Source organism: Papio anubis, chromosome 19, assembly GCF_008728515.1.
Source record: "Papio anubis isolate 15944 chromosome 19, Panubis1.0, whole genome shotgun sequence".
Classification (NCBI taxonomy): Eukaryota; Metazoa; Chordata; class Mammalia; order Primates; family Cercopithecidae; genus Papio; species Papio anubis.
In genome coordinates, this window is record NC_044994.1 from 9,862,072 (window position 1) to 9,882,608 (window position 20,537).

At 44.3% G+C, this 20,537-nt stretch overlaps 2 protein-coding genes across 5 annotated transcripts; both read right to left on the reverse strand.

The window, feature by feature from the left end:
• Positions 1-10,210: 10,210 nt before the first annotated feature.
• On the reverse strand, positions 10,211-19,197 carry TGIF1 (TGFB induced factor homeobox 1). 4 transcript variants are annotated; one of them, XM_009192461.4, is made up of 4 exons: positions 18,542-18,899; positions 18,107-18,290; positions 12,055-12,281; positions 10,211-11,254 (listed from the first exon to the last, which is right to left on the reverse strand). In XM_009192461.4, exons 2-4 carry the CDS (start codon positions 18,120-18,122, stop codon positions 10,679-10,681), a joined length of 819 nt encoding a protein of 272 aa, XP_009190725.1. In that variant the 5' UTR covers positions 18,123-18,290; positions 18,542-18,899; the 3' UTR covers positions 10,211-10,678. The 4 variants fall into 4 exon arrangements, with proteins under 4 accessions (XP_009190725.1, XP_009190724.1, XP_009190730.1 ...); XM_009192460.3 differs by lacking the exons at positions 18,107-18,290; positions 18,542-18,899 and adding an exon at positions 18,956-19,197; XM_009192466.4 differs by lacking the exons at positions 18,107-18,290; positions 18,542-18,899 and adding an exon at positions 16,849-17,612.
• LOC103879583 (homeobox protein TGIF1-like) lies at positions 15,359-16,841 on the reverse strand. Its single transcript, XM_017951589.3, has one exon. The coding sequence runs from the start codon at positions 16,626-16,628 to the stop codon at positions 16,236-16,238; it is 393 nt and encodes a 130-aa protein (XP_017807078.1). The 5' UTR covers positions 16,629-16,841; the 3' UTR covers positions 15,359-16,235.
• Positions 19,198-20,537: the final 1,340 nt, after the last annotated feature.

The window sequence follows — 20,537 nt, forward strand, 5'->3', positions numbered from 1 at the left end:
TTTTAGTAGAGACGGGGTTTCACCATGTTAGCCAGCCAGGATGGTCTCAATCTCCTGACCTTGTGATCCGCCCGTCTCGGTCTCCCAAAGTGCTGGGATTACAGGCTTGAGCCACCGCGCCCGGCTTTGCTTGTTTTTTTCTTGAGACGAAGTCTCACTGTTGTGCAGGCTGGAGTGCCGTGGCACAATCTCAGCTCGCTGCACCTCCGCCTCCCAGCTACAAGTGATTCTCGTGCCTCAGCCTCCTACTCATGCGTAGCTGGGACTACAGGCATGTGCTACCATACCTGGCTAATTTTTGTATTTTTAGTAGAGACAGGGTTTCGCTATGTTGGCCAGGCTGGTCTTCAGCTCCTGACCTCAAGTAATCCACTGGCATCAACCTCCCAAAGTGCTGGGATTACAGGTGTCAGTCACCGCACCTGGCTACCCAGTGGTTCTAAAATATCTCCCAATGCAACGTAAAAAATACATCAATTTTAAAAAATTCCAAATGTGGGAGTGTGACTCTGGAGGAGAGTTAAGGGAAATGTGCCTGGAAAGGGAAATAAAGCCCAAGGGCAAATATGAACCTGTTATTGAGAGTAAAAAGGATGAGAGGCCAAGGGCAGTGGCTCATGCCTATAATCCCAGCACTTTGGGAGGCTGAGGCGGGAGGATTGATTGAGCCCAGGAGTTTGATACTAGCCTTGGCAACATAGAGAGACCCTGTCTGTACAAAATTTTTTTTTTGAGATGGAGTTTTGTTTTTGTCACCCAGGCTAGAGTGCCATGGTACAATCTTGATTCACTGTAACCTCTGCCTCCCGAGTTCAAGCGATTCTCCTGCCTCAGCCTCCCGAGTAGCTGAGATTACAGGTACGCATCACCACGCCTGGCTGATTTCGTATTTTTAGTAGAGATGGGGTTTCTCCATGTTGGTCAGACTGGTCTTGAACTCCTGACCTCAGGTGATCCCCACACCTCAGCCTCCCAAAGTGCTGAGATTACAAGGGTGAGCCATTGCACCCAGCCTGTACAATTTTATTAATTAATTAATTAATTTATTTATTTATTTATTTGCCAAGTGTGGTGGTGTGCACCTGTAGTCCCAGCTACTCAGGAGGCTGAGGTGGGAGGATCACTTGAACCTGGGATGGTGAGGTTGCTGTGAACTATGATTGTTCAGCTTGGACAACAAGTGAAACCTTGTCTCAAAAAAAAAAAAAAAAAAAAAAAAGGGTAAGAGCTCAATTTTCCGACAAAATATCCACGCTATCTGACCTACCACCCTGGCTTAGTAAAGGGTATTGCCATTATGTTTCTAGCTCAGAGTTCGCAATCCACTGCCATAGCCCCAGTTACTATCACCCAAACCTGTTATCCAAGTGTCGTCTTCATGGACAGAATATGTTGCATTTAGCAGCCGCATTATGATAATAGAGTTCCCCGCAACGGAACTATTGTTACCTCCAGCATTAGACGCAGGCATTAATTTACATATACCTGCATACACATCACTGGAAACGAGCCTGAGTCCAGATTCTCCTTTTGCAGAGAGATTTGATAGGCCCTGGATGTGGATGCGGGGCTTCACATCCTGATACCCGGCATGATCATCCATAATGCACAATGTGGAAAATGCCCTTCAAGGAAACCGGGCTGTTGTGTGTGAACGTAGTGAGCAGGCATAGAAACAGGAGGGCTGAGATTAGAGCCTGCTCTATAGCGTTTTGATGTTTCCCCAGCCGCTGCTGAGGCTCTGAGAGCTGATCAAAGGTACCTCTGCAGGCTCAAATTAACACAGAGTTGGTGAATCAGGCCAGCACCTGCCTGCAAATGGCAGCATATTTCACCAAATCAAGTTAATCTTTTCATCAAGGCAGGAGGTGGCAATCCTTTCATAAAACTTTCACAAGTTAGGTTTATTCCTGTTGTACCTTAACTTTCTGAAGGAAAAGCAATGAAGGGCCTGTTGAATTTTCCTCCCTTGGAGGTACGTATTTATTTTAAAGCTGATCTTTACCTCATGGTGTATACCATTGAAGACCTCCAGCCCTAAAGAACTTGCCTTGTTTCAAAAATGGTGGAAGTTTTGGGGTTGAAAGAGAAGAACGGGAAGGCATTGTCATAAATCTTCACTTTCCTTTTAATGCAGGTGGGATTTATAACTTCAAGTATTTGTATAAGAGCAGTGCCTCACCTCTATTTGGGGAAATATAGCTAAAAAGCCACAATTTTTGCAGAGAGAAAACAGAAAGGCGCAGCACAGAGTAAACTATAGCCACTAGGATAGATCGAAAGATTCTAACGGAGTTCAAATAAAAAACAGAAACTTACTTTAAAAAAAAAAAAAAAAAGATACTAGCCTAAGGCTGCAGGCTCAGAAAACTGATACCTACAAAGGGAAATGAAATGCATTGAATAATAGATTAAGTGTTAAGTTAATACTTACGCAGAGACGCTTCAAAACAGATTTCTTGCCTTGGAGGAGTTCATTATTTCAGGCATTGGCTAGTCATAAGACTTAGGAAACCAAGAGGATGTGTCAGATCCTGCAAGTCTCTCCAAGAAGCAGATGTGGTCACAAGGAAATGGAATGGGGGAGGGGAGGAAGGAATTTGAGAGAGCAGAAAAATAAGTTGAGATATTTGGAAAATAGAGCTTGCATATGATCATCTGACAAAAAAACCCCCAAATTTTTATTGAAAAATATAATAAAAATGGAGACAGTTCCAAGTTGTTTCATTTTGGGGATAGGGTGTGGAAAGAGTGTGAGCTCACAGAATCACCCCATGAGTGTGGGCCCCATTACAGCTGGTAACCACAGACAAGCTGAACTTTGTAGAGTCTCAGTTTTCTCAGCTACACAATGGGAATAAAACATCCCATTAGGGTTGTGAGGACTAAATATGTATATATGGTATTCAATAAATACAATAATAATAAATAATAATTTAATATAAGGTGTTTGATAAATATATCTTTTCCTTCTCAAATTATCCAACACTTTCTTTTTTTAAATTATTATTATTATACTTTAAGTTCTAGGGTACATGTGCATAGCGTACAGGTTTGTTACATATGTATACTTGTGCCATGTTGGTGTGCTGATCTAACACTTTCTTTCACTCAATACTGGGTTTACAGATGATACTGGAAAATAACACTATAATGGAAAGGACTATTTTTATTTATCTATTTGTTTTTGAGATGGAGTCTCATTCTTGCCCAGGCCGGAGTGCAGTGGCATGATCTCCTCTCACTGCAACCTCCACCTCCCAAGTCCAGGCGATCCTCCTGCTTTAGCCTCCCAAGTAACTGGGATTACAGGCATGCACCACCGTGCCCTGCTAATTTTTGTATTTTTAGTAGAGATTAGGTTTCACCATGTTGGCCAGGCTGGTCTCGAACTCCTGGCCTCAAGTGATCTGCCCACCTTGGCCTCTCAAAGCACTGGGATTATAGGCATGAGCCATCATGCCTGGCTGGGCTATTTTTTTGTTTGAAGTTTCTTATTTTTAGTTTTTCAATTAACAAAAGTATATATTTATGGTATACAACATGATGTTTTGATATATGTATACATTGTGAAATGACTGAATCAAGCTGTCAGAGAATTTTAAATAAATGATGTTCTAGATTGTATAGATTTTTTGTACAAGCAGGCTAGGGGAAAAAATGTTTTGTTTTGTTTTCTTTCGAGACAGGGCCTTGCTCTGTTGCCCAGGTTGGAGTACAGTGGTGCAACCATGGCTCATTGCAGCCTCAAACTCCTGGGCTCAAGCAATGCTCCTGCCTTAGCCTCCCAAGTAGTTGGGACTAAAGGTGCATGCCACCATGCCTGGCTAACTTTTTATTTTTTTGTAGACAAGATCTTGCTATGCTGCCCAGACCAGGAAGCCCCCATGCTTAGCTGGGAAAAGATGTTAACTAATGTCATACACGTTGGCTTGTCACAGAATCATTCAAGTAAATCAAATTTCAAAATGAAAATCAGGCTAGGCACAGTGGCTCACACTTGTAATCCCAGAACTTTGGGAAGCCGAGGCAGAAGGATTGCTTGAGCTCAGGAGTTTGGGACCAGCCTGAGCAACACAGCAAGACCTCATCTCTATAAAATTTTAAAAGCTAGGCCTGGTGGAGCTCACCTGTAGTCCTAGGTACTCAGGAGGCTGAGGCAGGAGGATCATTTGAGCCCAGGAGCCCAAGATTGCAATGAGCTATGGCCATGTCACTGCATTAAAGCCTGGGTGACACAGCAAGATCCTGTCTCAAAACAATAACCACCACCACCAAAAAATCCCTGAAAATCACTGGGAAGAAATTAAAAGCAACAAAACATTAATAATCAGACTTGGTAACAAGTCAACAAGTTGTTTTGACTTGTTAAACAGGATAATTTTTTAAAAGAGCCATATGTAAAAATTTAATGTGTACCTTTTGTTGCGTTTCAACCTATTTACAGTCTCTGAAAGCCCTATCCTCATATTACAATTTATATGGATAGAACTTATGCCTTTAGAGTATTAAAATATGTTAGCAAAAATTTGAGACAAGATAGGACAATTGAATTTGTCCTAAGATCATAAGTTAGAATGATCTGATCAAATAAGAATATGTTCAAGTTTCAGTAATTTTCTTTATAAAGAAAATAGTTTGGAGGCTGGGCACGGTGGTTCACTCCTATAATCCCAACACTTTGGGAAGCCAAGGTGGGTGGATCATTTGAGGTTAGGAGTTCAAGACCCGCCTAGCCAACATGGTGAAACCCTGTGTCTACTAAAAATACAAAAAAACAGCAGGGCATGGTGGCACATGCCTGTAATTTCAGCTACTTGGGAGGCTGACGCAGGAGAATCGCTTGAACCTGGAAGGCAGAGGTTGCAGTGAGCCGAGATCAAGCTACTGCTCTCCAGCCTGGGTGACAGAATGAGACCCTGTCTCAAGAAGAAAAAAAAAAATAGTTTGGAATATTTTTTAAAAACAAAACAAGCTGACACTTCCTAGAGTAACAGTTTATCTTCTGAAATCCCTCCATGGTATTTTCCTTACCTGTATGTTAAATGTTTGTCTATAAACATGTCCCTTCTAAACCTGAGTAAATTTCCATCATTGGATTTGGTTTCCTTTGTAAGTCACCCACAGTGTGCTTCAAAGGTTGCACATTCTATTGATGTCTATAACACATTTCATTGAAAAACCCCGTTTCCTTGATATTTAGTTAAATCCCTGTACTACTTATTATTTTTATTCATTGATTTCTCATGCTTCCCTTCTTTGCCAGCTGTGCTATTGTAACCATTAACCCTAAGTTACTGCTCTTCTTTCAGCCACAAAGCGTTTATTGAACGTCTCTCTTTTCAGCCTCTGAATCATAAAACTCAGCCCAGAACATAGCTGTTTTTAATTAGAGGTCACGATTTTTGGAGGTTAAGACTTGACACATTCTCCTGTTAATGAGCTTAATGAGACCTAAAACTGATCTCTAAACATTGGTTTTTGCTCTCTGGACAGTTTCCAGAGATAAATTTTACTTTTTGATTTAGTACAAATGAATATTTTGTATTCCTGCAGTGTTTTGGGGTCTATCACTCAGAGCCTTAGCTTTACATATGGTATGAGTTATGTGTATATAGTCCCAAATATCAAATTTATGCTAAACTCTAATTGAACAAGCTGACCTGGGTGACAAAATAATTCTACAGCAAATTACATTTCTGTAAGACAAATTACATTTCTGTAAGACTCTAATTTTCAGTCCTTCTGGCCAAACAAAAAGACTACAAAAACAATTTTGTTTTGTTTTTAGGTCTGGAAAAAGAATGGTCAACTCCCCATGTTCTGGATAAGGAGAGAAACAATGGCCGATTTAAAGAATTATTTAAGGCAATGGTTCTCAATCTTGTCTATGCATTGGAATGACTAAGAGATCTAAAAATTCCCAACTCGAGGCCACAGTATTTTTATTTTATTTTATTTTATTTTTTAGCTTTCTAGGTGATTCCACTGGTGTCCAGTTAAGTTTGAGAACCACTGATTTGGAGTTTCAAAGTAACTATAGTAAAATTCTAGTTTCTAGTAATAGTGGATTTTTTTTTTTTATTCCTTTTTCAGACTAATTCCCCCTGGGTAACAATCATAAAGTGTGAATGAACAAAAAGTTAAACAAACAAAAAGCTAGTTGAAGGCTTGAAGACTAACCAAAAGCAAAAACTGGAGGGTCATCTCCCCCTAAAAGAAGAGAACTTCAAGATGTACAAGTTTGTACCTTTATGGCCGAAGGCAGTTCTCATTCTTCAGAAGGTTACGGGTGGCAGAAAGCTGCAACTTCAGTGGCTTGAGATGTCAAGGACAGAAATGGGGTGGGTAGAGCAGAGCAAAAGTTAAGAAAGTTAGGAGAATAATTCTGGAAAGAGAGGAACTGAAGAAGGAGCAAATCTCAACCTCTGAATAGAAATTTTGTTCAAATCCCTAGTTGGTTTGTGCAGCATGGGAGACGCCAGTGGCCCCACTTAAAGGCAGCAGGCGGAAGCTGCAAACTAATCAGAGACTTCAGCTGTGATTCATTACACGATAGTTTGAAGTTTCAGTTCAGGTGAACGAGCTGCATGAGGATAAAAGTGAACGGTTCAGAGGAATGTAGCTGAATCCATAGTCTTTATTGCTGTACCATCCATATTGTCCAGCATATAATAAAAAATCACTGGACGAGTGAAAAAGAAAAAAGTGACCCCCATACAGAAGTGAAATACAGTCAATGGAAACTGATTCTGATTGAGACATGTTACAATTAGCAAACAAGTATTTAAGGCAGCTATTATAAATGCTTATAAGGATATATATTCATAATTAGTAATGAGCAATCTCAGAAGAGAATTAGGAATGCTAAAGAACCAAATGGAAATTTTTTCCATGTGAAAAATACTGTAACTATAATGAAAGTCCACTGGATGAGTTCATCAGCAGACTGAAGACAGAAGAGTTAGTGAATTGCAAATAAATTTTACAAATTATTCAATCTAAAACAGAAACAAGACTAAAGAAAAAAAAAAGCTTCAGAGACATGTAGGACAACCTCAAGTGATCTAATGTAAATTTGCTGGAGCTCTAGGAGACAGGAAAGCAAGAAATAAATTGAAAAAATGGCCAAAATTTCCCCAAGTTTGATTTTAAAATAAATAAAAATAAAAACATAGATTTACAGATCCAAAAGCTCAATGAACCCCCAGCTAAATAAGTACAAACAAACTATATGTAGGCACATTTTAGTGAAACTGCTAAAATTAAAAAATAAGACAGCCAGAGAAAGACATTATACATATAAGACTAATGATACAAATGACAGCTGATGTCTCATCAGAAACAATGGAGGTCAAAAGACAATAAATGCCTTTACGTGCTGTAAGAAAAAAAGCTATCAACCCAGAATTCCCCATCAGTGAAATGATCCTTCCAAAATTAAAGTGAAATAAAGCCATTTTCCATGAGCTCATTTTCAAAGCGTTTCAATGAGCCTAAACTTGTCACAAGCAGTCCTGGACTACAACTCTCAAAGAAATCATTCAAGCTGAAAAGGAAAGCCCTTAGATGTCACTCAAATCTATAGGAGACAATGAAGAACATCAGAAATGGTCAATGTTTGGCAAATATAAAAGATACATACATTCTTTTTTCTCTTAATCATTTGAATGATGCTCGTTTTAAGTGAAAATGATAGCATCGTACTGTTGTGTTTATCATGTATGTAGCTGTAAATGTATGTGAAAAACGAAGGAAGAGAGGAGAGGGAGGGTGAATGGAACTATACTGTTGCAAGGTTCTGTATTTTATATGAAGCTGTATCATATTAACCCTAAGTGGATTGCAGTAGGTTAAACATGTATGTTGTAATACCCTAGAAGAACCATTTTAAAAATATGGTGTATAGTTTATAAACCAATAGAAAAAACAGAAAACTGTACTTGTACCCCCTAAATCTATAAAAATAGGCCGGGCTTGGTGGCTCATGCCTGTAATCCCAGCACTTTGAGAGTCTGAGGAGGGCAATTCACTTGAGGTCAGGAGTTCAAGACCAACCTGGGCAACATGGTGAAATCCCATCTCTACTAAAAATACAAAAAAAGTAGCCGGGCATGGTGGTGCATGCCTGTAATCTCAGCTACTTGGGAGGCTGGGTCACAAGAATCCCTTGAACTCAGGAGGCGGAGGTTGCAGTGAGCGAAGATCACGCCACTGCACTCCAGCCTGGGTGATAGAGCAAGATCCTGTCTCAAAAAAAAAAAAAAAAAAAAAAGAACACTTTTTTAAAAAGAAAAATTAAAACAAAATCAGAGAAAAAGACATTATATATATGAGAATTATATATATGAGAATAATGATATTCTCATATATAATATCTTAATATGATATATATCATATACAACAATAAATGATATATAATATATAATGACATGATATATATGAGAATAAAAACATTCAACCTGAAAGAAGGCAGGAAAAGAGGAGCAAAGAAAAAAGCCAAATGGTAAACTCAGTCTAAACATATCAATAATTACAGTAAATGTAAATTGACAAATGTTAAGTAAAAGGCAGAGATCACTAGACTAAATAAAAAAGCCAGACCCAAACTACACGCGATGGGATGAACTTCAAAAACACAAATAGGTGGAAAGTAAACAAATTAAAAAGATATATTGCACCATGGAAATTATAAGCATAAAAATCATTCCTATTTGGCTTTGATATGAACAGCTTTTTACATGTATCTTTTCAATTAAATGTACCTGTTTTTAGATAATGGATTACATTCATTCAACATCAGCTATTATCAACCATGATCTGTAACAACCTTAATAGGGAAAAAATGAAGTAAAACATAGGGAATTTAAGTGACTTCGTTTTTCTTTTAAATGAGTCATATGGCTCCTTCCCTTCCCCTTCCAGTATGAGTGATGAAACACTGTTTAACAGGGCAAGCCTTTTAGGACTTGCTCATTTCCCTCACCTATGCTAAAGCAAAATGTTCAGCCTTTGATCTAGCTGTTGGAGCAAGTAATGATTCTTGATCACCTTTGCGTCATTCATTTTTATTAATGTTTATTTTGTTCCTTGTATTTACTTTACTAGTACTTTTTGGGTTTTTGTCTATTTCTGTGACTCTCTGAGGTGGGGCCAGACCACTCTAAGCTGATGTGCCCCACCAAAGCTGCACCCCACAGGCTAGAGCACATTCCCTCACTTCATTTTCTTATACCTCTCCGTAGTCATCAGCAGTTTTCTTCTTTCACTTACAAGAAAAGTCTTTTGAGTTTAGCTCTTTCTACGGTAGGGACTTTCTAAAATAGTTTCAAAATTAGACAAATTTGTGAGTAGGATTTTTCTACATTCTTTAAACAATACTGAAGCTCCGATGCTCCCTCACACTTAGACAATTCATAGCTGGGGCAGGGCTGGAAAGAACATGACTGTAACAACAAAGAAAGCTCGTACTAAGCATGACTACAAAGAATGGTTTTGTGGCATGTGACAAATCTGCTCAACCATAGAAGTGAAAGGAGCAACACCAATTCCCTTCTGGCCATCTGGGCTTTATAAGTGATTGTCTATCCCAACCAACTCCACTTGTACACAGCACCATTTTTTCACAAACTGTGACCTTGGAAAATACTCACCTAATAAACGAACAATCCCACCATAGACAGAACCCCACTGTCTATTTCATCATTTTAGACAACATTTTAAGATGTTTTAAAAGGTAGTTTCTCTGCAAATACTATGCTATATTTGAATACAAATGTCTTAACTAAATGTACCACTGAACAAAGGTTAAAGGGTAACATGGAAAAAGGGCAAGAGATTGCTTGGGTTGTTTTCTTCTGCAAGCTTAGCAATAACCGGATGCTTCAAGACTTTTCTTTACAACACGGCCATGTTTTAAACTATGCAGGACAGATCAGTAAGGGATTTAGTGGCTAGCTAAACACTGAAATGATTCAATTTGCCATGCAGTTTAAGTAAAGCTCTAAGGGCCTGCTATGCCTCCTATCAAGAGTAAATATCACACATCCTGTTTATGCAAACTGGCTTGTTGTCCACAGGTTTTCAAAGAGCTGTTGACACCCCCTAACACTGCACCCTACCCCCTCAGCTTCCTGCTCACTGGGGTGCTATATTCCTCCTCATTTTTAAGAAGCGCCTCCCTCAACAGAAATACTCTGAATTACAACAATTTTTAAAGAAAATACTTTATTGTCATGAAAAAAAGGCATCAATCAACTAGATTCATACTTGTTTGAAAAAAAATTGAAAATTTATTAATTAGACAGTATGTGGGCATCCTGTTCCACATGGGAATGAGAAGATGCTATAGGTTCTCTAAGTATTGCACAGTCTGAAAAAATAACAAAAAAGGGTAAGGGGAGGAAAAAAAAAATCACATGATATTGGGAACCATCTCACATTATGAATAATCTACCAAGAAACATTTAAAAAAGAAAACCCTTTGTTTCTACAGTAGCTTTGAGTTTATAGTTCTTGGAATGACTGTATTCCATTGAAGACATCTCAGTAACAGGAAGCTGTTTTAGCAATCCCATGTGCAAATATTAATAAAAAATATATAAAATAATGCAATTCATCTCTTGCCTTCACCCCGGCAATCATGACATTTCTGAGAACTGTTTTGCTTGAAAATGGGTTAAGCTGTAAGTTTTGCCTGAAGCTCCATCTCTGCAGCCCGTTTGAGTGCAACATCCACTAGAAGCTGAAATCCACTAAAGTCCTGGTTGAGGTCCGGTGGAGTAGGGGGAGGAGTGTTGAAAAGACCACTCTGTGTATTTGTACTTGGTCCAGATTTACACGTGTCCTCTGGGTACATGAGAGAGGTGTCTGTAAAGTTGTTGGCCGCTATCTGCTGTATATCTGTGTTGTGTCCCACACCAACTGACTGGCAGAGAGAGAAAGGGACATCTTTCAATGCAGTCACAGTGGTATGGCAGATCACCGATGGACGAGCCAAAACTGATCCCGGGGATGACGGCTTAGGAGACAGTGGCCTCCCGAGGGTTGGGTTTGGCCCAGCTGTACAGGAATGAAAAGGGGTCTCCTCTAGAGCTGGCATGAAGTTTTTGATGCCCATCACGGACTCCACAGAGCTCGTGTCAGAAATCTTGGCCCCACGGCGGGAAATTGTGAACTGATTTGGATCTTTGCCATCCTTTCTCAGCATGTCAGGGAGGAGCCTGCGGCGGGCGTTGATGAACCAGTTACAGACCTGAAATCATATCGGTACGCTTTAACACTTTACTCATTCACTCAGCCAGCGGGTTCTGAGAACGTTCTATGGGGTACCTAATTGATCTTGCTCTCTGTATTAAAGAAAACATGAAAAGGCTTACCTGAACTTACAATGCTATTTCAAGGTATTTGAGCTCCTTGCTTTTCTTGCTCCGCCAAGAAAGCAAGCTATCTCCTGTCATAAACCTTCTAATTTCTAATACAAATTTCCTTCTTTGTTTCTTCATACTTAAACCTTTTCAGGATGAAGAAAAAGATGTAAAATCTCAAATGCTTAAAAATGATTTAAGAGAGAGGTTTACCTTTTAACTCTCCTCATTTTAACCTATCACCTACTGCCCCAACATTTAAGTTAATCAACTACAGGAACACCTCTCCTTATGAAAAGGGCCACTCCTCCCAGTAACTGATTTTTCCCAGTTCAAATGACTATGTCAACAGACAGAACATGAATAACCTCACTGAAGTTGTCCTTGTTTAAATATCAAACCAGTTTCCTGGGCAATAGAGTAAGGTTTAACCTCCTTTTAATGTCTGTTGCATAAAGGAAGGTTCTTTTAGGCATTAAAGGAAATGTTATCTGACAGATGACTGTCAAGTGTTTCTGTGTTCTCTAAATAGCTAGTTATTAGCTTTTAACACTATCAAGTTTACAATAAAAAGATATTCCTTCTGTCTTTGAGTGGAAAGGAGCTTAATGACTTGACACACAGGAATGCCATAAAATGACTTTGAAAATAAAAATGCATCTGTAAACCTCATGCTCTCTTTCTTTACCTGTAGTGTGGACAGGTGTGTTTGCTGGGACAGCAATGCTTTCTCTTGCTCGGAAGGATAGGCATTGTAACGATGCTCATACAGCCAATCCCGAAGAATCTGCACAGACTCCTTGGGTAGGTTGCCCCTTCTCCTTCTCTTGCCTGAGCCAGCGGATGAAGAAAGGTCCAAGGGAATGTCCATGCTGTCCTCATCCTCAGTCTCACTGCCAGATGCTGCAACAATACCTAGGAAAGGACAAAGGCCAGTTGTCAATTGCTCTATAAGCACAGCAACTACTGCAAAGCTCACTTTGGCTGACCATTCAGTGTAACCATGCTTTCCCAACAACTGAGAGCGAGGGGAAGGAGCAGTGTTTTCTGTCCTGAATTCAGGGTACAAGTAAAAGTAATTTGACTAGCACCACATGGGAGGTTCTCAACCAAACGCGAGACGCCTTTTCTCAGCCGCTTTCCTCTAGGATTCATTAACTTCTCACATTCCTTTTGAATGATGCTCAGAAAACTCTTTTGTCTAATCATTGGAGGAGACAAACTGCACCCAAATGAATAACCTGCCACATTGAAAACAGGAAGGGTGCTGTAGCAGTTGGAATGTGCCTACCAACCTTCCTTCTAAGATCAGTGCTAGCTAGGAAAAGCAACCTCACCAGTATCCTAATGTACATTTAAAATGTTACTCTTCCTCCTTCCTCTACTGAAGGTTTGAAATAAAAGGGGGCACTTGCACATTGTTTTCCACGGATACAAGGAAGGAAAATTACATACTACACTGAACCCAGTTAGTATTCTAAAGGTAAAATACATGTTAAAATTTTCTGCTAACACCATGCATGGTCATTGCTTATTCATTGCTACCTACATTTATTCAAAGTTAGACATCTACATTAAATGGGCAGTACTACCAGTCACCTTTTATTAAATACAACTACTGATGTTTTCAGTTTCATCACACAAAAATATTTTTCTACTACTGGTACTTTGGTAAGGTCAAAAGATGCCTAATACTAAATGAATTAAAAATGTCTCCTAAATTTCAGTTACCGGTTTGATCTCAATCTAGAATAGAATACTACATATCAATAAGCAGAGTTTAGTCTTAAGTGATTACATGACAAAGGAAACTGAATATGCAAGCCCCAGAGGAAGCTCTTTTGGCTGTAAGTACTTTAATCCTGCCAGAAATTTTAAGAATTCACAAGCCATAGAGAATATTTAAATCACAGATGGACTGGATTCAATAAAGCTTCAGACCTGGCCTTTACAGATATTTAAACATCATTCTGAACTTAAAAAAAAAATTAAATAACAAACGCTATTAACTCCACCTTTCAAAAACTACAGCAGGCTACTCCGAATGACTAAAGAAATACATTCTTTTGCTTGTAGACAACCTAGAATCTTAAAAACAGAAATGAATTACAAACAATGGCATGCTTGAAAAAAATCAGCACTTCTATATTAGGGGAAGTAATTACAATAACAAAAAATGTAAAGGTATGCATTTTTAGCTTTGTATGCTTTCTTTCCTTTGTAGTATGTAATTTTGGTTGAAAATATGACTTGACCTTAATTGAGCCAGTTCACCTTGACAGGAAATAAAAATGTAATATTCCTCTTAAGCTAAACACCCTTTTTTTTTAAAGGAATTTTTCCCACCCATGTAATTGACTCTGACTTGGTGACACATTTTTAGTTTTGGACTGCAGGGGGCAGAAGGTGCTGCAGGGTATTCCTACAAAAGGCAGAACTCTCCAGACAAAGTAAAGCAAGTTCTAACAAAGAGGTGGATGATCTTGCAAATTCACTTTAGCTCGCGGCTTAATAAACAGCTACAAATAAACCACACAAGAATCCTAAGTTTTAACTGCTGTGTATTTGAAATTTCCCTCCTCTGATGATTTAAGTTTTTGAAGTTTTTAAAAACTGCCCATTTAAAACTGAAACTACTTTCACTATTGACGAGCCTTTCAAACCCATATTGAAATTTGGGTGAAAAACTATTAATGAAAAAGCTTAAAGAAATTACAGCTGGGTTCCTGTCTCACACTGGCTTTGATAATTAAAGAAATCGAACTTTTAAAAAAACTTGTCAAGTTAATTAAATGACTAAAGCAAACCTGAATACAGCAATTTGTTTCAACTCTCCAACATCTGAAAAGCCAGACATTCTTCTCAAGGCTATTATCTCCCTCCGTTTTTTAATCTAGAAAAAGTGTGAAAATTTGCTCATTGAACAGTGAATTCCCAACTGTAAGTTGGTAATCACAGAGTTTGAAACAAAAAAAGCCCCTGAAGCCTGCCCTTTGATCTGCTTGCCTAGTTTGACAAGAAGGCTGATCTTTCAGAATAGGTTAGTGACACACAAAAGCAGGTTTCAGTTAAGCAACACCAAACTGCAGCGCGACTTTTCAGTTCATTTAAATAAATGAATGCCAGGCCTCTGGAACTCTTAACAAATATTTCCAATATGTGCACAAAAGCTGAAGTAACAGGAAGTTAAAACTTCAGTTCCTTGGCTACGCCAGCTGATATTTCACTGCAGTAAAACCACGTTTGCTGCTGTCAGGACTGTTTTCATTAAAACTCTCCCTCCTGGTTGTGGCTCAGCTTGGAAAAACAAAGACTTTTTTCCTCCTTACTCATTTCCTATTGTAACAGCGCTTTTGAAAAGTTTCCCGGTTAAGACTTGTTTCCAAACGTGTTGCTTTGCTTACACTTTAAAAAATGTAGCGGTGGGGAGGGTGGGGGCAGAATCACAAGGTTCGTTCACTCTATCCACATACAAGGAAATGTTGTGTGGAAAGCCACAACATGGCCTGAGGATCCCACCGCTCTAAGCAGCGACCAACTTGTTCCTGCACTTTCTTTTTTCTTTTCTTTTCTTTTTTTTTGAGACGGACTTTCGCTCTTGTTGCCCAGACTGGAGTGCAAATGCCACAACCTCGGCCTCCCAGGTTCAAGTGATTCTCTTGCCTCAGCCTCCCGAATAGCTGGGTTACAGGAATGAACCACCACGCCCGGCTAATTTTGTGTTTTTAGTAGAGACGGGGTTTCTCCATGTTGGTTAGGCTGGTCTCGAACTCCTGACCTCAGGTGATCTGCTCGCCTAGGCCTCCCTAAGTGCTGGGATTACAGGCATGAACCACCGCGCCCGGCCCTGCACTTTCTTTTCTGAGTAGGTCGGTAACATCATGATGAGACAGGGAGGCCGGGAGACACTGGTTGTTAAGAGACTCGAGAAATAAGATCGATGGGAAAAGTCGAGGTGCACAGTTAGGAAAAAGCAAATTTAACCCAGCAAATTTCCTGACCAGAAGTTCTCCTTTGGGCCGGGAGCACTATCTCTTGCCTGTAATCCCAGAACTTTGGGAGGCCAAGGCGAGAGGATTTCTTTAGCCCAGGAGTTCAAGGCCAGCCTGGGCAACATAGCCGGACCCGGTCTCCAGGATAAAAAGGAAAAAAAAAAAATCAGTATCTCCTTGGGAGAAGCAACAGGAATCGAACACCCAAGCCACCAAATCCAAGGTGTGGTTGGCGACCCCAGCCAAAGAGCAATCCCAAAGCAGGAATTCAACAGTTAAAAACTGGGAGCAAAAAGGCTTAGTGGATTTTCCATATCGATCCTTCTGATTGTTTTTAAGCGATTTTAGGAGGTCTTTTGGCGTCACTCTCGGCTTTCTGGGAGGACACACTATTATCACAAACCAGTCTTACCAAACCACGGGCTCAAGAATGGAGCTGAAAGTGCACTTGTTTCAAGAGAACTTGAAAAGACTGCGGACTTTTATACGACGGACAGTAAGGCGGGCCCGACTTCCTCAGGAGTCTTTCCAGAGCCGACGGGGAAGGCTCCCCCCTCCCAGGTAGTTTTAGAAGGAGGACTGCGGAGGAGCACGGGGAGAGGGAGGGGCCCAAGGAGCTTTTGTTCTTCAGAGTTCCTCAGCCTCAAGTGAAATAGGCCGGCCCGCATACTGCACGAGTTAGCACAAGCAAAGGAACTCCAGGTCCCAATAAACTAGAAATGAGGCCGTGAATCCCACGTTCTCAGGGTCCTGCCCACCCCAGACTACTAGCCAGGGAAACCTAAAAAGGGAAAGAAACCCGGGTAACCTCGGCAGCCTCGGCTCCCCCGACGAGCCCTGAACCAGTCGCAAAGTTTCCCCTTCAGCCTGTCACCTTTCATTGTTTCCATGAGTCGGCGCCGGGGAGCTGGACCCTATGCGCCCTGGGATGGGGACCGCGGAAGTTCCCACCGATGCGGCCGGCGGGGCCCAGCCTTGGTCCCCAGCTCCGGGCAGAGGGCACGCGGCTGTGGGAGGCGCGCCGCGGGAGGGGCAGGAGGACCCCGAGAGTGCAAAGGGGGTCGCCAGGGAGGACCAGGGCGTTGGGGGCAGGTAGGCGAAAGTGCCGCGGGAGAGTCAGGGGGACGCCAGGAAAGCCGTGGAAAAGGAGCATTGAGGCTTCCCGAGGTGGGGGGGCGGGCCGTGGAAAGTAATCAGAGCCGCCCCCGCCACAGCCCGAACAATGCGGGGAGCCCACCCCGGCGGAAGCCCGGCTCTGCGCTAGAATCATCCTTGAAACAGAGCCCTCACTTATTGCGGGGAGGCCCACCACAACAGACAGCGCGTCTCCCTAGACCTGTCAGTCCCCTCAAGGGTCGGCACGGCTTTCACTGGGCGTCTCGCCTCGGACGCTCCCCGCGCGTTTTCTCCCAGAGCCAATTCCCTGTCCCGAGTCCGCCCTCCGTATCGCGGGGAGGGGGTCCTTAGGGCGTTCTCCCGCCAACGACTACCAGTTGATCCGAGTTTCACGTTTAATTTCACTCTCGCTGGAAAAGCCTGGCGGCAGAGAGAAGCTCCGCGCGTTTCAGGGCCTCCCACAGAAACGCAGCCGAAGGAACCCCGCTGGCCTTGCGGCTACCCCCCAGAAACGCCCCCCAGCGGGCTGGGTCTGAAAGAATGCGGAGTTCTAAACTCCAGGCGACTCCCGGGCATGCGCAGTAGCGCCGCCCCGCCCGTCCGCTTCCCGAGCGATTAACTTCTGTTTTGAACCACTCCACATAAATCACAACAGAAACGCCACCTCCAGCCCACGGCGGAACACTCGGGGGACCTCCCAACCAGGGTCTCAAAAGTTAACTTCAAAAGGGACTTCACAGTCTTTGACCTTTCGGGGTGTTGTGTGTGCTTTCTTCCCCCCCGGCCTCCCCCCTCCGGTGTATTTTGTTTTTAAACCAAACTGACGGCAAGTTTTAGTTGTAAAGCTTCCAGAACGCTTCGTGGAAACAATGACAGCCTTGCTCTTTGCACTTACAACCAAGCCTGCTTGTCACATTTGGACACATTTTGACTGCATGCCGCTTGAAGCTGCTGGCCCTGGGTCCTAACTCTTCCTCCTGCCCCAAAATTCATCGTGGGAAAACTTTTAGAGACTGGGAATTTGTAAAAGTCTGGCTTTCCAGAGATGTTTACACCCGAGGGCGATGAGGGGGTCCAGAATCGCATTCCTTCTATCGTAAAAACACCACATCCCTAAAGAACACTGCTAGGGCCCGGCTGGGAGTAGGGGGGCAGCGGGGGCGGGGGGGCCTAGGAGTGGAACTTTCAGACAAAGGCACGGCGGTCCAGCGGCCCCGGCCGCCTCGGGTCCGGATCGGGAAAAACGAGGTGGTGGGTCCTCCCTACTCGGACCCCATATCCCCAGCACGCGAGAAAGAGCGAGAAGCCACGCGGCGGCTGGGCCGAGCGTGGGGTGTCGGCGGAGACAATGAAACTTGCAGGCGCACAAACAAGGCACTGAGCGTGTTTCTTGACAACGTGCCAACAGCGTGGAGAGGCTCGCCCCACAACAGCCCCTCGTGTTGTGTCTAGCAGGAAAACAGCCGCTGCCGTTTCAGACGCAGCCTCAACAAAGAGCACGGCCGCCGCTCCAGCATGAGCGCCCCTGGGCGGAAAAGTCCACCAAGTGACTCCGCGCGGCGCGGCGCGGCCCGGCCAGCACGTTTCCCCGGACTCGCGTCTCCCGGTGCGCGCAGCCCGCGGCCGCCTTACCTTTCTTGCCTTTCATTCTGGATCTCCCCTCCCAGCGCGAGGCAAGGCTGGGGTCTGGAGGGTCCAGGAGCGGGAACACAGGGGACAAGCGAACGTCTCCTTCAGAGCCGACTCTCCCGTAACTTGTAGGACGTGCTCCAGCCGTTATTGCTAAACAGGGCGCTCTGATCCCAGGCGTCCGCTCCTTGGGTGGAATTCAAGTGACACTTGGGCTTCCTCCCGCCGGGATCTTCTGGCAGCCGGCCGGGGGCTCTCCCTCGCCCAACTCTCTCCCCTCCCCTCTCTGCTCCTTTGTTCCCTGCTCCTGCTCGGCGCACCTCGGCGCTGTCAGAGTGAGAGAGGCGAGGAGGGAAGGTACAGGAGGTCCTGCCTCCGCCCCCAGCCGCCCGCCCCGTCCCCCTCCCGCCCCGCCGCTCCTCCGCCCCTCCCCCGCACCTTCCAGCCAGGAGGACTGGACCGAGCGCAGCGGCCGCTGTCACTCGTCCCTTGGGGGCGGCGGCGCGGACGCGGGGGGTGGCCGGGTCCAGAAACGCGATCCTTTCCGCTTGCCGAGCACTGACCGCCCGCATCCCTCGCCCGCCGGTGGGGGAACCAGCCGAGCGCCCCAGGTTTCTCCCTTGGGCCTTTCTTCCCGGGGCTGGCGAGGGTGCGTTTGGTTAGTAAACTGCAATAGATGGAAAAAAGGACACCTCCCTTCTTCCCTCCTCCACCCCAGGGAAGAAAAGCCTCCCCGTCTCGTTTTTGACAGCTGCCCGGAACTCCTCTGTCCCTGCTCTAGCCGCACAGGACAGCCGCCTCACATTCAAGGGGCGGGGCACGGGAGGAAAAGTATTCGAGACAAGAACCAACTTCTTCCAGAATGCGCGGCTGCCATTGACACGCGGGCGCGGCGCGGCGCACCCTTCTCCTCCCGGGGCTCTTCCTCCAGCAGCAACAGTGGGAGGTCGGCGGGGGTGGTGGGGGGGAATGATGAGACACAACCTCAGCGAACGTCTGTTCCCCCGGGCTAAAGCTGCGAGTTCCGGACTGGATTGCAAGGCAGTTTCGAAATCTGACACGTTGCGGACAGACACTTGTCATGCTCACATGCTCTTTAAACGTCTCTGCCTGGTGGGGACGGCAGGGCGCGCACCCGCCTCGCCAAGACTCCGCCTGACACCCCGAGTCGCCGGACCCCGGCAGCGGCCACTTTTATAGCTAAGGGGTGACCACGCTGTGGCTGCTCATCTGTTTCGGTCAACAGTGTCTGCTTTTAGGACTGGAACCCTCGTAGGGGATCCCTCCTCCCCTCCGGTATTTCAAACAGAAACTAGCCATTAAGTAAACACCCGTTCCTGTTGACTTATTTTGGTCCACACTAGGAGGGATCCAACGGGAGTTTCTTGATGAAATTGCCCTTTCAAAGACCAGATGCTGTTTGGCTGACTTTAAAGAAACGCATGCCCCTTCCTCTGGTTCTAGTTTTCGCGTGGTTACGTCCTGTTGTTTTGAAGCAAACGAACTGTCACATGCCACACAATGAGACTTCCCCCATCACTTTAAAAAAAAGAAAGAAAAACCCCAAACAAATAAGCCCAGCAGAGGCAGCGCCCGGGTCTGCCTGCAGCCTGGGCTCTGCTGTTTTTGTTCGGTAACCTCGGTAGAGATCCCGGCAGAAGAAACTCTGTGGAAATAAGATTAAACCCGAGGAGTACTAAGACGGCCAAGGGATAACTAACTCCACTTTGGAGCGTCTGTTTTAGGATTACCCCGAAAATTAGAGCCAGCCTGCCACCCTCCCTCAAAAAAAAAAAAAAAAAAAAAAGACACCCCCGCTCCGAGAGTGCGTGGAGGCCAGAGTTTAAAAAGCCTGGGTGGTTTTTCCAATTACAGGACTTAAAATGAATCAACAGGGGAAAAAAGCGTCTCTCTAAGAAGGCAGCGACCTTACGATTTTTTTCTTCTGTGGTTTGCTGACTGCTCGGCACAGAAGAGAACACACATCTAAAACGGCTCGGGGGGAACGTGGTCCTGGGGAGAAGCCACCCGCCCGGACGCTGCCCTGCAACTGCCGGGAGCACAGTTCCTTCCCGGACCTGGCTGCAGATGAATCAGCTGCTGCGCCCGGTGCGGGACAGATGTGGCGCGGGGAGGGAGCCAGCGCCCCCGCCGCCCGTTAGAGGGCCGCCTCGCTAGTTCATTTGAAGGGTTGTTTGTGGCTGGGATTGGTGGCTCATATCCGCTGGGGAGCCGGGAGCGGAGGAAGGAGAGACGCAGGGAGGAGGAGCCGGGGGCCGGGCGACGCTGCGACTCCGCGGCCTGAGTGGCAGGAGCCTCGTCTGGAACCGGGCGGTTACTGGGGAGACGCTTTGTTTGCTAACTTCGAAAGCGGCTTCGGCTGCCTCGGCAGCTTTCGAAGCCACTCCACAAAACACGCCTTCGGTCGGTTTAA